Genomic DNA, 17720 nt, shown 5'->3' with positions numbered 1-17720 from the left:
AAGGTTTGCATGTTGCCTGAGTGGTTGTTATAAACATCAACTTATCTGATTTGTGACAATTATGTGCTGGACTTGGAGTTAAGAAAATTGGTTTCTAATCCCAGTTCCACTGTTAGCTTCACTTTATCTTTCTGGTTCTCTATAAAACAAGATATTCATGTTAACACTATCTAGCTCCCAAGGTAGTGATAGGGAAACTTTTGTAAATTCTAAAGAGTCATATAATGTGGCCTATGATTAATGTTTTTCAAACATTAATTTCTACGGGTCATTTATTGAAAGCAGTACAAGGTTAGAAAGGGGTAAGAAAAGGCCTTCAAAAATTCAAAACTCAAGATATCCTATTTCTACATAGTCTCCAAGGAATATGACAGTCATGAATTTTTCTTAGGCAACAGGAGGAATTCGTTTACATTGTATCATTAACTTTATAACAAAATTAAAATATTTAGGAAGTGATCCATTCTCTAAAAAATAAAAAAGTGCCACATACAAACACATTCATAAGCTTTCTGAATATTTATGGATGGAATTGGCTCCAAATATTCCCGAGCAAAAATTAAAGATACTATATCACTGATAGTTATTGTGTCAAAAACCAATTCTATAAAATCCAAATACTGGTTGTGCAGTCGTTGGCAGTTCTAGAAAGATAGTCTTAAACATATGTTTTTTTTTTTTTCCATTAAATAAAGGGACAATATAGAGATAAATATACAAAAAAAAAAAAAAAAAAAAAACCAACTTGCTCACTTTTCCCCCTACCAATACTAAGAAAAACTCTGATTTTTAAAGTTTTTTAAGCTGTTTTCCATTTCCATCTATCATCACAAGATCATCTAGACGAATCTCTCATTTTGCCCCAGACTTCAAAATTACCTGCTCATATCTAGCCTTAAAAAATAAATAAATAAAAATCATGGCCATTAATAAGTTTAAAAACCCCTTTGGAACCACCTCTCATTACAGCTGACATATCTCTTTCGCTTCCTACTTCAGGAGCTCTCCCCGGGATAGTCAAAGGTTGCTCACTGACAAAATAATGGGGGGGAAGAGGGGCAGACATTAAGGGGGGAAGGGCAGCTAAATTCAATAGTGGGGAGGAAATTGGAGCATGAAAATCACCTTTGACCTTCGAAAACCTCAACAGCTTTTGAAGGTTTGCAGGGCTGGAGGGGGGAGGGGCGCTTTCCAGCGGGCACTTTTAAGGTAACGTTCTTGGTCTCTTGTTTGGGGGGAGAAGAGCTGTCTCACACAAGCCACTGAGGAAGGGACTCTAAGGGGTGTCGGGAGGAAGGGCACACTCTGGTCCTCAGTGCGGGTTTGGGGGGAACCAGAAGCCGGAAACAATCTCAAGTCCTGACCTCCAGGATGAGTCTGGGACACTCTCACCTCACCAGGTGACCCAGACCGTCCTTGACAATCATCAGCAGGGTCTCACACCTGCGTAAGGAACCAGCACGTGATGGGGAGAGAATAAGTGGAAAGCATCTGTACCTGGAGGATACCCACGTACCTATCATGGTCACAGAGTAGGTGGTGGCTCTAAGGACAGGCGTAGGGGGCTTAACACACGCACAGAGGCCTGCCCCTAGGCCCCGCGCTCGCCTCATACGACCAGCGTTCCCGGCTTTAAAGACCTCGGATCCCTCCTCCCTCTGTCCCCGCCCCTCCCCGCCCCTCCCCGCCCCTTACCTTCCCATCCCCGCTCCCTGAAAAGGGTGGGGGAGGGTGAGGAGGTGGTGAGCGCACGCGCAGACCTATGCACGCATCCCTGAGGCCTTCTGGGAGATGTAGTGCGGAACCCGCTGCCCTTTTCTAATCCGCCCCTCCTATTCTCGCCCCGCCCCCGCCCCTGCCCCCGCCCCCGTCCCGAGGCCTTTTGCCGGCTCTTGGCCTCGAATGTCTACGTCACTGCGAGCCTGCTCCGCAGCGATGTTGATACGTTGCCTAGCAACTTCGCGGAGCACCTTTGGAAGCCTGTTGCAGCTGCAGAATACGGTCCTGCCCCCCTTTCTGCCCCTTCCCTCCCCCAAACTCCCTCTTCACCTTGGAGCTGACAAACAGCTGGAAGTGGGAGCAAACCCGGGCAGGACCTGGAGGGTTTAATTTATTATCATTACAGTGCCGTTTTTACTCTCCATAACCCCACTCCGGCTGCGTCCCTCCCTCCCTCCCCTCCACCTCCCAGTCATTCGTAAAGCACTGGATGTGGGAACAAGACATTTCCTAGGAAGATGGTGGCAGAAAAAGAGACCCTGAACCTAAATAAAAGTCCAGAGAAGATGATGAAGAGGACCAAACTCCAGCCGCAACAGCCACTCCCGGTGCACCAGCCGCACTCCCTGGTTTCTGACGGCTTCACTGTCAAAGCCATGATGAAAAATTCAGTCGTAAGTGATAATCTCCTCAATTCAATGCACTCATTCCGAATCAGGCAGGGTACACGGAGATACAGGTGGACAGACTGTCTTTAAGAGAAAAGGTTTTGGGCGAATGAAATGCAGTGCCCGTCATCCTCTGATGATTTAATAATAAATGTCTTGATTTATAAGCACCTTCCAAAGATTTCATCTGCTAGTTTCCAGGCCCCTCAACATCCTCCAGCTGCTACCGGCCTGAATGAGAAAGATTTCCTTTCCCTGCCCCCACCCCACTTCAGATTCAAGGTCTTCCACTTCATGAATTCTGAGTTTTACACGAATCTCTTATAAAACTGTCAGATCAGACTGACAGAAATTCACTCAAATAACAGAAAAAAATATTCAAAATATAAAATTCTAGATTCAACATTTTTCTCCATTAAATGTTTCAGTGAAATACAAAATATTTCAATATTATTGTGTATTTCCTGATACACCTTTAAAAGCCTGGCCCACTCCAAAGTTTCTTAAAAACTAACCTTCCAATTAGCTTTTGATTAAATATGTCTGCCTGTTGGTGTAATCAGAATGTAATTTATAATATGTTTGTCATTAGAAATAATCTTAAAAGCAACAAAAGAGGGAATTTAGTACAAAGGAAAGATAATGAAACATAGTACGTGTATAACTTTAAAACAGAAGTTTCATAAATTATATTTCTTTGAATTGAATGGATTTTTATTTAGTATAACAAATAAATTTATCAAATACAACTTTCAAAAATTGTGTAACTTACACTGGTAGAATTTGAACAGTTACAATATTTTCTAATGTCACATTAAACCCATATACTTATGTGTATGTATGTGTGTGAGTATATATATATATATATATATATATATATATATATATATATATATATATATATATATGTATATATATATATATATGTATATATATATATATACATATATATATATATATGTATATATACACCATACTCATAAAGTAAGTCTGTGAAATGGCTACCATTTTGATTAGACTGTTATGGTGTTATACATACTGTCATTCAGAATGTGTGTGAGACTATGTGTGGGTCTGTGTGTATGTACCTGTGTTTCTTGGGGTTTGAGAAAACCCCATTTCTGTTTACAAAAACCTCCAATAAAAGTTATGCCTAAAACCAAAAAGATTCTCATATATCACCAATATACAATACAGAATTTGTTCCAATTAGGAAAACGATTTATTTTTCTTTTAGCTAATATTGATCATAATTGATTACAATCTATTTAGTAGTTTACTTAAATTTTACAAGACTGCATAAAACATTTTTCAGTTTTCTCTTTAATGATATTTTATATTCATTAGTCATAATTTGTACTACAAATCTTTATTAAGTAGTATACTTAGTTCTTTTGTTATTTAGCATAATCTCACCTAAAGAGTCTATATTCTAGTAAAATCTAGTAAAGTTGTTGAAAGCAACATATTTCTGAATTCTTATTTGTGACAAATGTAATTCCATCTTCAAGTAACATTTCCTTTGAGGAAGATGTCTTATAAATACCTTTGTTGTGAGAGGTAAGCATCTTCCTTTATTTCATTATTTCTTTAATTTACTATATCTCCAAAGTGATTCTGAAAACGTGGGTCATTTCTTGTTGTTATTCCTTTTGGTGGAAAGCAACATTTTCTGTGAATAACAAAATACAGAAGATTTTATTTGAAAGTAATAGAACAGACTGATAAAATGGGGGCACATAATAGATGAAAAAAAAAAAACTTCTTGTAGTAGCCTGCATTAGAAAGGTAAGATTGGACTAAAGGGACCTTCTTCAGTTCTCTGGCACTTACATGTGATCATTTCTGTTTTCTGCAATATAAACCTTCCCTTGATTATGAAGTCATTAACTCCAAAGAATTTCTTCTCCAAAGTTTACCTTGTCAGTGAATGAGATATATCTAATGTCAGTTTTCAATGAGATAACAATATAAAACTCCTAGCAACTTCTGTACTTCAACTTGCCTCTACTTCCCCTTCAAAATTTTCAATCTTTAAATAAGGCATAATTACAAAGCTCCATATTAAAAACATATATAACAATTTATGTTCAAGGGTTACTATGGAAACTCCTGATGTTCCTTTTAGAATGTTTTGACCATATAAATATAAATCTGATCATAATCATAGAATCAAACAGATGGGCTATATATAGAGAAACACTTTATATGTAATCACATTTAATAAAAAAGAGAATATATATTTTTTTGCAAAATAAAACAATGCAATTTATCTCTATGATCAAACATGCTATATACAAATATACCATAATGTTAAATATATCATGAATATAAATTATATGAATATTAAATACATAGAATTCTTCTAATTTTTTAACTTCCATGGAACTTTTTAGTGGTTCCTAAACAGCAAATATCCTCATGACTTCTAAGGAACTCCTTATTATACTTTGAGTGAGAAAATACAATACCTTCAAATCAGATATGTCTTTAATTCATTATTCTGTGATATTTGCCTGAATATGGGATGAGAGAAAAATATATCATATAAATAAAATGGATGATTTCATATTTTTTCTTCTTTCCACCTAAGCCATTACATGCCACTATGGCATATGTAGAGATACCTGGAATAGGAGTCAGTTTCAGGTAGATACTGCATGATACTACATGATATCTGGTCTATGTATAATGGTAAGTCTCCATTTGCTTTTTAGTTGGATGAAAATAGTGTCAGATCAGCATTCGGGGTGAGCAAAAAGAAAAAAATAATTTCCCAGATTCCCCTTTATATATAGAAAATATCTTAATTCCTAACATGTCTGATGGTTCCCTAATTTCTTCACTTCTCAGGAATCCTAAAATAGAGATTGGTAGGAATACAAGGCATCATTTCTTTTACTCCACTCACATATGTATATTGTGGGATCTTTGAGAATTGTAATTATATGAGGGAACAAAGGGTAAAAAGAAAAAAAAGAGAAGGTAGGAAAGAAGGAAGGGAGGGAGAAAGGAATAGAGAAAGGGAGGAAAGAAGGGAGAAAGAGAGGAAGAAAGAAGGGAAGGAAGGAGGAGGTATAGAAGGAAGGACGGACTTCTACTCTCATTTGATTTTGTAAATTTGCTTGACCTCTCAGAATTAAGAACCTGCTGTCATTGCTTTGATTGAACTCTGAAAAATGTTTCTTCTATGACTGTCACATAACCATAAATATATAGACATTATTGTAGATAATCAAAATTCTGATTATATCAAATCTGTTTTCATCAAAACTATTCTACATGTTTACATAAGCTAGTCTCAGAAATATTATTTATTGAGATCCAAAGACAAGTGTATGGGTTAGTGGTGATCTATTCTTTCACACTATACCGCCAGGGGGAAAAGTATTCTTTTTGTCAAATTTCCCAATGTGATGCCTAAGGGATTCAAAATTTGTGTTGCTTCCATGATATATTTTGATTGGGTTTAGTCACTAATTCCATCTTCATCCTTATCAATGCCAATTTCATTTCTTTACATGGAATATGAAGTACTGAGGTAAAAGTCTAAACTTTGTAGTTCCACTATCATCAGTGAAAATAAAATCATAAAAATTCCAGAATATTTTTCATTTGCTATAGTCTAGTATTAAATGCAATTGTTGTCAAAAATGATTTGGTTTCAGTGGATCTTAGAAAAAGCTCTCCAGAGATTAATTTTCTTCTCAACTGCTTTTTACCACTTAATACCTATAATACCTTCTATTCTCTTCCTTTCCCATAATGTTTTTGAAATAAGCTTGAACCCTAAGTATGTGTTATTATGTTCCTCCATTTGGCAAGGAGATTACATGTTGATTAAGATTTCTGATTCTTTTTAACCTCCTTATTATGAAAATTAATTTGTTTCATTTAAGATTTTTAAGTAATTGTCTCTTTACTTTTGGAAGAAATTGAATTTTCACACTTTGGGTACTGAGAACTTGTTTAAACTGTCAATATTGAAGTAAATTTTCATTTTATCTATTTTTCTGATTTGAATGATGCACATGTTTTTTCTGAAAAAAAAACATTTTGTTTTAATGTTAAATGTTTTTCAAGTAGTTTTCAAGTAGCAAATCCCTTGTACAATAAATTCCCTTAACATTTTTACTGATCTGTTATCAGAAAAAGGGTAACTTTTTTTTTAATTTTGATAACTATGATAATTAGCATAAGCCATTTATTCAGCTGAAATTTTAATGCCTCTCACCTATTGATTTATTAAAAAACATTGTTGAATTTAACTCACACACACATTTCTTGACTCTTAATGCATTCTCTAAAACTTACTACAACTCTTCTAATTTTTTTCAGAATTCTTTATATTTATTGTATTGTACCTTATGTGTATATTGCATTGTTTTCATATAATATTTTGTTTTCAGTTTCTTATTTTGATAAAAACAGCTAAAGACATTTTTGTGCCTGACATGTTTTTTTCTAGCTGCTACACTCCTTGAGTATTATAATCTATAAGTCAAAAGTTTTGAATATATTTTCTCATATTTTAAATTGTTTTCCATAATTGTCTAGTCAATTCACATCTTTATAAACATTGAATTAACTTATGTTATTATAAGAATACTTATATTCTTAAAAGTAACAATTAGGTAGCACAGTGGATAAAGTGCCAGATCAAGACCCCAGTTCAAAAACAACCTCATATCTCCTACCTCTATGAGTGGACATACAGAATTTGCCTCAGTTCCTGTCTGTAAAAATGAGTTGGAGAGGGAAATAGGAAACCACTCCAGTATCTCTGCCAAGAAAATTTCAAATGAAGTAATGAAAAGTCGGATATATCTGAAACAGCTGATTAACAACTTTTAAACATCATTCTAACAATATTTTTCATCTTTTAATTAATTAGCGGTAAGGTAACATGTTAGGGTTATTACAATTTGCATTTTGCTGACCATTATTTTTAATATTAGATCCATGTGGTTTTTGATAGATTGTGTTTCTCTTTTTTTTTTTTAAAGGTTTTTAATATTCTTTGACCATATGTCTACTAGGAAACAACTTTTAAATTAGGTTTTGGAGCCAATTAAAGTATAAATTTTTAGATATAATACTTTTATAAAGGCATTAATGCAAATGCCTTACAAATATGTATCTTATTCTGATAATATATATCACTTTGACTTTGTCAAAACATTTCTGGTTTTATATAATCAACTATATTTTGTCTTTTATGATTTCTTTTCTCTTTACTTTGTTATGAATTTTTGCTGAATCCTTAACTGTAATAAATGGAAAGTTTGTCTTCTATAAAGTTTTATAATTTTTTGTATTTAGATTTTTCCTCCATTTAAAATTGATTATGCTATATATTTTTGCTATTTGCTGATTTTTACTGGAATTTTTTTCTAATTTTGCCAGCTATTCTTTTAGAAGGAAACTATTCCCTAGTCATTTATGTTTTAAGCTTTGTTGACTATTATATCATTGGATACATTTGTTTGTGGGAATTCAGATTTTCTTTATTTAGTCTATTGCAATAATGTCCTCCATTTTTAAAAAAAATCTAGAATCAAGAGAGTCAACCTTTCTGGGCCTCCATTATCTCATGTTTAAATTTAGAGGTTTGGACTAAATGTGTAAAGACTGTTATAATTTTAAATATTTGTAATTCCATAATCTTAATAGTATATAATAATATAATATATAAATATATGTGTATGTAATATGTTAGATAGTATGCTTATTATTACCTTCAATTAAAAAAAACTTAATGAAATTTGCTGTATAATACAATCCCTGTGCATATGATGATCATATATCATTGTCCCAGAGCTTCATAAATGACAATTGAAAGGACAATTGGGTTTTATGTCTGGCAAAGCTAAGTATCAAAATTCTGGAGAAGGGGAGACCTGAAGTAAATGATTATCTAAAAATACCAAATTAGTAAATTCAGTGAATAAACAGCTGCTATAGAATAAATGATACGTCACTAAAAATAAGAAAATTATTTTTAAAAGTACTATACCCAAAGTGTTCAGAAACTCTTATCAGTATAAGAATCAATGAAAACCTATAATATAATAAAAAGACTGAATAACATGTTTCAAGATTAAACTAGTTAACAAAATTGTAATGCCACTCTCTGTTGCTATTCACTTACATTTTGTAGTCTTACTCATTTTCTTTATTTTTTGATATTGTTTTTCTTGTGCAGCAAGAAAATTGTATAAATATGTTTATACATATTGGATTCAACATATATTTTAACATATATAACATATTGGATTGCTTGCCTTGTAGAAGAGGGAATTAGGAAAGGGAAAAAACTGAAACACAAGGCTATGCAAGGGTCAGTGCTGAAAAATTATCTGTTCATATATTTTGAAAATAAAAACCTTTAAAAATAATAAATAATAACCCCAGAACAAGTATAAAAGTAGTGATTTTGAATTAAATTAAAATTAAAACAAATCATTAAGTGATTGAATTAAGAACATAGAATTCCATATTTATGTTAATACAACAACAGTTTAGGAATAAAAAAAACTTTAATATGATTAAAACTTTATAATCAAGAGCTAGCAAATTACTAAATTATCAAAATTAAAAAATGAGGAAGAATTCATAAGTAAGGAGGCAAAGATGGGGAAGAGAAGCTAATCTGCCCAATTATATGAAAATCTAAATTGCATGGATGAACGTGTACCAAAATTTTTTTTTGTGAGATTAACAAAACAAGAAATAAAGAATCTAAAAAAAAATCAGCTTTAGAAAGAGAATTTAAACAGACTACATATGTAGTAAGTAGCAGAACCAAAGTGCAAATCTAGGATCTAACTATATTTAGCATTCTTCCCACTTTATCATGAATTATTATAGTGGTTATAATCAAAACCATATAAACCAATAATCATGTTAGATATTTTTCTTTAATTAGATCACACTCTTAAATTACCTTTTCCCATTCTATAAAGTGAATTTCAGTTTTTAAAAATATGACTTTTTTGGTCGTCATTAGTTTGGGGGAATCCAGAAGAAAAAACACTCTCTTGTCTAAGAGACCTGTGCACTTCTTCCAACACTTATATTTTTAGAGATATTTTTGCCTGAGTTGTAAAATGGTTTGTTTAGGGTAGTGGTGTTTCATGTCCAAATCTTTGTGACTCCATGAACCATACTATTCATGGGTTTTTCTTGACAAAGATACTGGAGTGGTTTTGCCATTTTCTTCTCCAGTGAATTAAAAAAAATACAGTATGGAATGACTTGCCCAGAGTGTTTGAGTAAGTATTTAGTAAGTGTTTGAGATCACATTTGAATGCAGGTGTTCCTGACTCCAGATTCAGTGTTCTATCCACTGTGCCACCTAGCTACTTTCTACAGTTAACAATGTATGTTAGGTGAGAATTGATTTTACATCATCTTGACTGAAACAAGTATAAAAGTAGTGATTTTGAATTAAATTAAAATTAAAACAAATCATTAAGTGATTGAATTAAGAACATAGAATTCCATATTTATGTTAATACAACAACAGTTTAGGAATAAAAAAACTTTAATATGATTAAAACTTTATAATCAAGAGCTAGCAAATTACTAAATTATCAAAATTTTAAAATGAGAAAGAATTCATAAGTAAGGAGGCAAAGATGGGGAGGAGAAGCTAATCTGCCCAATTATATGAAAATCTAAATTGCATGGATGAACGTGTACCAAAATTTTTTTTTGTGAGATTAACAAAACAAGAAATAATCTACTCTTTTCTCTACTGCTTTTCCATTTCCCAGTACCCAAATTAGACTGAGTAAACAAATGGATTTGTGATTCTCTAATATTAAAGATATTTATAATTTTTAAATTATTTATAAAATGGTGAGATTGTCAGTTTAGCTTTTTATGAATTCTTTTCTACATGAAAAATTTAGGTCACAAATTAATGTTTCACTCCCATTGCCCACTTATAACTGCTAGAAGGCTTGTTTAGAATGTGCTGATAAACTAGGCTATATTTAATTATGTTTTCTTTTACAAGTCAAAGATCAGCGTGTTACTTTTCAAAAAGGAGTAAATTGCTAGACTGTTATCATTTACTTTGGCTAAAAGCATTTTTCTGAATGTTTCCTAGGCAGCTAAATTGAGATTTAAACTTACATTTTTAAAAAGAATTTTTAAAAAAATGTTTTTAAAAAGGTCCTTAGGCTCATAGCCAAACAAATTATTTACTGACCCAATAATATATTGAAGCAATATTTTAAACTTTTAATAGATTTTCATTACTGAGATAAATAGTAAATGGTTTATCTCTCTGATACTTTCAGGGGAAGCAATTCTATCTAAATTAAGTTAGCTTACCTACTGAAAGGTGAAAACCTACACTGGAGGGTAACAGGTAGCACAGGATAACATGGCATATATGTTTTTGTATGTACATACATATAAATACATATATGTGCAATACATATGCACACACATATACATGTATATTCTGATAATTGTTTCATGAGTTCTAAAAAGAGATCTATTCAAATTGGAGTGATCAAAGAAGCAGTTTCATGAATTTTTTAAAAAAATTTTATTTAAAAAACAATATAAAAAAAGAAAAACAGAAAAGAAAAATAAAACAAAAGGATAAAAAAACACAACATTGTCATATGCCCAACAGGACATCAGGGGCAATTAAAAGGTCAAATCTGACCTCAGATATAACATAGCTAGCTGTGTGACTCTTGGGCACTAAGTCACTTAACCCCAATTACTTCACCAAAATATACATACATACATACATATATTAAAATATGTGTATTAAGTAGATATATTATCTATCTATATCTTTATAAAACAATAAATTACCAGTTCAAGAAAAGATATGTAATAGTAGAAGAAATTGTAATCATGTCTCTTTTTTTTGCTTCCTTGTAGGTTCTTATATTCTCTGCTGTGCACTTTTAAAATTTTATATTTTTTTCTTTTCACCTCTCTTTCCTACGTCTCCCAAGCAGGCTATACTTAAGCATAGATATCTATATCTATACCTATAGATATAGGTATATACACACCCCTCCAGATATATATAATCACACATATACATCAATCCACAGATCCTCACAGATATACATATATATATATATATATATACACATACATAGAGCAACATGCATATATGCATACATATCTACATATACTCAGGTGTATAAATATACAAATACTTATCCATATGTAAACATGCTTCTAATACAATATTACTATGATTGACAGATATATAATAGAGATTTCTCTCATGAATGAATTTTTAGTTTGATTTTGTCTAAGATCAGTGATTACTAGCTATAGTTTTTTCCAGAACAAATTCTACTCCTGATCCCTGTTGTGTATATCTTTTTCTTTTCCTGTCCCTTGCTAATTTCTGTTCCTTAACTTGCCTGGCTATTACTTAACCTCCCCTCACCCATGGATCCCTCGCCTGCTTTCTTCCTCCACCCTTTGCTTCCCCTCCCCTTTTGCTTTCCCCTCCATCCATAGCTCAGCTCTTCTTTCTTTATGGATTTTAGAAAGTGCTATACCCTTTATATGGCATATATGTAATGTTTTCTAGTTCATTCCCAATGTGAGTAGATTTTCAGAACTATGACCCCTTCTCCCTCTTCTAAATCTCTCTATCTAATCTCCTCTGCATTTCATTTATGTAACATAATTACTATTGTTTTGGTTTTTTTTTTCCCTTTTCCTAAGCAATTTTTCTTTTTAGAGTCAGATAATGGTCAACTATGCCCCAGTCTTTTTATTTATTTATTTATTTATTTTTTTGAGCTACCCAATTGCTGATGTAAATCTTATACATATGGTGTACATTTCCGTGTAAGAAAACATAAACAATTGGTCCATGTTAAGTTCCTTGAAATAGATTTTGGTATTGGCTCTTTTATGTTAAATTTTCTATTGAGTTTGGGTTTGGTTGAAAGTCCTGAAAATCTGCAACTTCGTTTAATATACATTTTTTCCTTAAATAATGTGAATAATTTTGCTGGATATAATATTTTGGGCCACAGACCTAGTTCTTTTGATTGCCAAAATATATAATTCCAATTCCTGTGATCTTTTATTGTGGTTATTGATAAGTCTTGTACAATTCTAATAACTCAAGCATATTTTATTTTTTTCATATTTCTTGCACAATTTTTTCTTTGATCTAGGAGTTTTGAAATTTGGCAATAATAAACCTATGTGTTTTCTCCAAAAGATCTATTTGAGGTGGTACTTTCTTTGAGTATTTGAAGTCAGAAGAATCAGATTTTAATATTCTCTGATACCTGTGTGAATCTTGGGCAAGTTTTTCTACCTTTTTGAGCCTCAACTTCAACAGTAAAAGAAGAGGATTAAGTTAAATGATGTTTAAGGGAATTTGAAGCTTCAATTCCTGTGATCATAGGTTTTTACTTTATTTTTGGCTTTGGGAAGCTATTGAAGTTTTGCCCTTGTTTTTGTTTTTTGATGTACACAAATATATATACATACACACATACATATATATTTATAAATAGAAAAGGAGTGGCATTAATATGGTATTTTAGGAAAGTATGGACTTAAGTAGATTTTTTCTATGTCTACTTTCCCTTGTATTCTGCCACTCCAGGACAATTTTCTTGGATTATTTCTTGCAATATCATGTCAAGATTATTATTATTTTTGGGTAACAGCTTTCAGGTACTCCAATTATTCTTTCATTTTCTCTTCTTGATTTTTTCTTATAAAATTTTCTTATGTTTCACATTTTGTTCTGTTTTCTCATTCTTTTTATATATTTTTAAAAATTTCTCAGATTCTTATAGCTTCACAGGCTTTCCCTTGCCCAGTTTTAATTTTCAAAGAGTTATTTTTGTGTCTTAGATTCTTGTCTCCTTTTCTAGTTGATTAAGTTGTTTTTAATAATCTTCTTGGGTTTTTTTTTTTTTTTTTGGATGGTTTTTATTAATTAATTTTTTAAAAAACTTTTTCCCTCAGTTTCTCTCATTTGATTTTTAATTTTTTTTGTTTGTTTTTAGTTCTATAAATTCTCTCTGGGCAGAAAGCCACTTAACTTTACTCTTTGGGGTAAAATAAGTTTTTTTTACTTCAGTGTCCTCCTCTGAAGATGAACCGTAGTCTTCCTTGTACCCGTAGTAAGTTGGCTTTTTTCTTCTTTGCTGATTCTTTTTTTTTTTTTTTTTTTTTTGAGAAATATTATTGTAAGCACCTTTAATAATGGGGTGGGGGATGGTGCCTCTAGCTTCCTTTCAGCTCTCCACTGTGACCTGGAACCCCAAATAAAGAGCTACCCCTTCCAGCAAGTGCATGCAGCCAGCATCATCCCTGCCTTATTGCCCCTGCACTCAAGGATGTGATGGCTTCTATTCACTCAGGGCCCTGGCTGTGCAGTGCAGCACATCTGGGCCTGGAGGGTCTTCATCAGCAGATGCTCCTTCATTCTTCCCAGACTCAGATTTCTTCCCCCACCCAATTCCCTACATTATCCAGGAAATGAAAATCCCTGTGGTTGGAACTGAATTTCCAGCTCATCCCAGGGGCTCCACTTGGTGTTTTTGTCTAGAGTTGTTTTCACATGGCTTAATCCCCTGGCCTGCGGGGTCTTCCTTCAGCTCCTCTTGGGTTGTGCTAGAAAGAGCCCTGTTCTGCCCCAACTCATCTTTTTTTTTTTTTTTTCACCAGTCTATGTTCACCCTGAGGCACAAACTTGTTCTGTTTGTGGGGGAAATCGGGAGAGCTTGAAATTTACTGACTTTGCCATCTTCCCAGAATCCTCCCTGGAAAAAAAAAACAAAAAAAACAACCACCACATTTAGACTACATCTTGAAGGATGATTAAAATAAGTACAAGCAAAGATAACAATGAAGGACATTTCAAGTAAATATAGAGGTGGGGTTTAGAAAAGAATGAATCACGTACAGGGAATTGTAAGTTACATTTTTTGGATAGACTCTAATTGTAGAATAATGAATGATTATAAAAAAACAACTTATTTATGTTATGCAAATAGCAGAAAGAGAAGAATTTTTAAAGTCAGAAGATTCCAATTTTAATATGCTCTGATGCTTATAACCTGTATGAATCTTGGATAATTTTTTCTAACTTTCTCAGATTCTTAATCAGTAAAAGAAAAGGATTGGGTTAAATAATGTTTAAGGAACTTTGAAGTTCCAATTCCTGGGATTATAGGTTTTTACTTTATTTTTATCTTTGGGAAACTATTGAAATTTTGCTCTTGTTTTTGATATACACAAATTATTCACACATATATGCATAAATAGCAAGAAAATAATGAGGCAAGAGACATTGGAGGGAAGAAGCCTATTGAAGAGAATATTATGATAAACTAGGCATGAGGTTAATAATAGCTTAAAATAGTGTGAAGGTACTGGAAAATGTAAAGGAAAAGGTAGATTGGATGAAAGAGTTGTAAAGTAACAATTAACAGGATCTCACAGATGATTAAATATGAAAAACAAATAACTGAAATAAAAGATCAATGTGAATTTTCCATTTTGGTTGTCTAGAATATAGATAATTCCCACTTCTGATTTTTAATCCTCTTTAGGCTGTGTTTATAAGCAAATCAATTAATTTTTCAGTGTCTCCCAAGACATACTTTGTTAGTTATAGACAAATTGCTGATCTTCACTGGTGGAGTGCATTTCCTTATTAGGAATTAGGAAACAATGAGATCATATTTCCAGATCAAAGAAAAAAGTATATGTATCTATATGTATGTATGTATACATTACACATATGTGTATGTATATGTAAATATATATGCATATATGTATATATATATGAAATTTTAAACATATGAACTAGGATGAATAAGAAAATAAAGGTTAAGAAATTAAATAATAGAAATAGGAATTTGTACCTATTAAAAGGGGAAAAGTCTTGCTGTCTTTCAACAGTCCAATTTAACAGACATTTGATGACTGTCCATGATTGTAATGTCCAAATTCTTCTCTGGAGAATCTTTGGATGAGCCTTGGTCTTAGGTGGAGGAGTGATGAAGGCAGGAGAGCCACTAGGAGGATCTCTGTTTTTGTTTCTGTCTTCTGGGTCTCCTCTGTGTCCCAGTCTGAGTCAGAGACTGAGATTGAGCTCTTCTCTCCAGTCCTCTCAGCCGTTAAATAACTCACTCTGATTACATCATTACATCACACTAAGTATATGTGAACTAAAGAACCAATATCTCATCAATCATACTGAGTAAAACCCTGCTGTAAGTATCCTTGCTTCAAGTATACCTTTCCCAGAGTTCCCCACTATCTATATCTCCTACTTTCTTTTGTTTTAGAACACAGGTGGTCATGCCTTCCCTGAGTTCTCAGGAAGGGAGGTGGGTACCAAAGGGAAATGCGGAGCCAAAGCAGATATTATTAGCAGGTTTCCTCTGGGATGAAGGGTCTTAATTGAAACAGGTATATGTAAATCCATCAGCATGGTAGGTATTACACAAGCACACAGTAATATAACACAGGCTTGTAGTGATGTACAAACAACATGGATCAACATGAGGAATTGTACATATCCATAAGTCCTAGAAGGAGGGTATATAAATAACAATCACACATACACCTCCTTCAGCAGCCAAGAGATAGTCCCCGTATATAAATAACAATCACACATACATCTCCTTCAGCAGCCAAGAGATAGTCCAAAACCAATCTATAGACTATTACTTTATGTGTCAGGGAATCCAATGATTCCTGCAAGTTTTGAAATCCTGCAGCAGTCTCATTAACAATTTTTGATATTCATGAGTCAATTGCCATACACATAGAGTTAACAGCCTTGCTCTTTCAGTGGTGCTTATACTCAGTGATGGCACCACCCGATGTTTCTTGGGTCTTTTCCTTTGTTTCAAGGCTCTTCTCCATCGCTCTCCAATGGATGAAGTCAATATGGTTTGCTGGCACCCATCTGATTCTTTTTCCGTCTGTAGAGATACAAGCAAACCTCTTCCCCAAGCAGTTAACCTATCTGGTCCCTTCCATTCACCATTTTCTGGATCTCTCCACATCACCTGGCAATTATCTAAAGGTAGTGGAGCTGCTCGCACTGGACGCTGCCCTTCAGGTGGGTTATAAAACCCATCTGCTGGAGTCAGTGCATCTTTGCAAAAATCAAGAAGTTAATTGTATAAAGAGCTAAATTTAGAAGTTCTCTAGGGTTACCTGTGATTCCCCCTTTCTTTTGTTTTTGTAGGAGCATCTTGATGTCTCTGTTTCTCCTCTCTACTATTAATCCTTGAGGATTAAAAAGTATACTAGTGGTGTGTAAAATCTTATACTGTGCACCAAAGTGTGCAAAATGTTTAGAAGTATATGCAGGTCCATTATCTGTTTTTATTGTTTTTGGCAAACATAATTGCAAAAGCTTGTATAAGGAATTCAATGACCACTCAGGCTATCTCTTTGCTGCTGGTATTGCAAAAGTGAATCCTGAAAAAGTGTCTACTACAAAATGGATAAAAACCAGATGACCAGAAGATTTATAATTGGTCACATTCATTTGCCATATTTCATAGTGTCTCAAACCATGAGGGTTCTTCCCTGGAGATAGTGTAGGACCGTGGAAAAGAAGGCAAGCTGCACAGGCTTTTACTATGTGCCTAGCTTCCTTTTTTGTTATCCCAAATTGCAAATGTGAAGCTCTAGGAGCCTGATGATATTTAGAATGAGATTCTTGGGCTACTTGAAAAAAAGGAGTACTGATTAGCATTGTTAGAAGTCTATCTGCCTTTGAATTTCCATAAAAAATAGGATCTGGAAGTCCACTATGAGAGTGGACATGCAAGATATAAATCTTACCTGGAAGCTTTCTCACTTGCTCTTGAAGCACCTTAAAGAGCTGATATATATTAGAAGCTACAAATTTTCTTTGGGTTGTGCCAATTCTTTGTACTACACCTACTGAATAAGCTGAGTCATGAGATATTATATTTACATCTCCTAGATAATAAGAGCTAGCATGATTGCATATAATTAATTCTGCTGAGTGGACTGAAAAGGAGTTCTGACTACTCTATAGTTAAGTCACAAGAGTATACAGCACAAATATTATGTTTAGATGCATCTGTAAAGATTGTTGATCCTTTAAGAGGAACCTTAGAAATCTTTTCTTCAAAAATCCATTGCCAATTATGTAATAGCCAGGTTATCTTTAATGAAGACCCATATGCAAAATTTGGAGCTGTGGCCAATAAAATTTGCCACTCTGGGATGGTTTCACAGCATATATTAATTTGTGCATTGGTATAAAAGGTATATATGTTGTCAGTTCTTATCCCAGATAATTGTACTGCT

The 17720-nt window shown here is 33.2% G+C and overlaps 2 protein-coding genes across 2 annotated transcripts in view; one reads left to right on the top strand and one right to left on the bottom strand.

Annotated features, from left to right (window-relative positions):
* The window catches only part of PRKN (parkin RBR E3 ubiquitin protein ligase), a 1861641-nt gene extending 1860006 nt beyond the window's left edge, over positions 1–1635 (bottom strand). The window contains 1 exon segment of the mRNA XM_074309364.1: positions 1517–1635. Coding sequence (XP_074165465.1) covers positions 1517–1613 — 97 coding nt within the window. The 5' untranslated portion in view covers positions 1614–1635.
* Positions 1636–2210: 575 nt separating this feature from the next.
* The window catches only part of PACRG (parkin coregulated), a 588163-nt gene continuing 572653 nt past the window's right edge, over positions 2211–17720 (top strand). The window contains exon 1 of the mRNA XM_074309363.1: positions 2211–2393. Within this exon, the coding sequence (XP_074165464.1) occupies positions 2238–2393 (156 nt within the window). The 5' untranslated portion in view covers positions 2211–2237. The remainder of the gene's footprint in view (positions 2394–17720) is intronic.

The sequence above is a fragment of the Sminthopsis crassicaudata genome, chromosome 4 (assembly GCF_048593235.1).
Source record: "Sminthopsis crassicaudata isolate SCR6 chromosome 4, ASM4859323v1, whole genome shotgun sequence".
NCBI lineage: Eukaryota > Metazoa > Chordata > Mammalia > Dasyuromorphia > Dasyuridae > Sminthopsis > Sminthopsis crassicaudata.
This window is presented reverse-complemented; position numbering and strand designations above follow the sequence as displayed.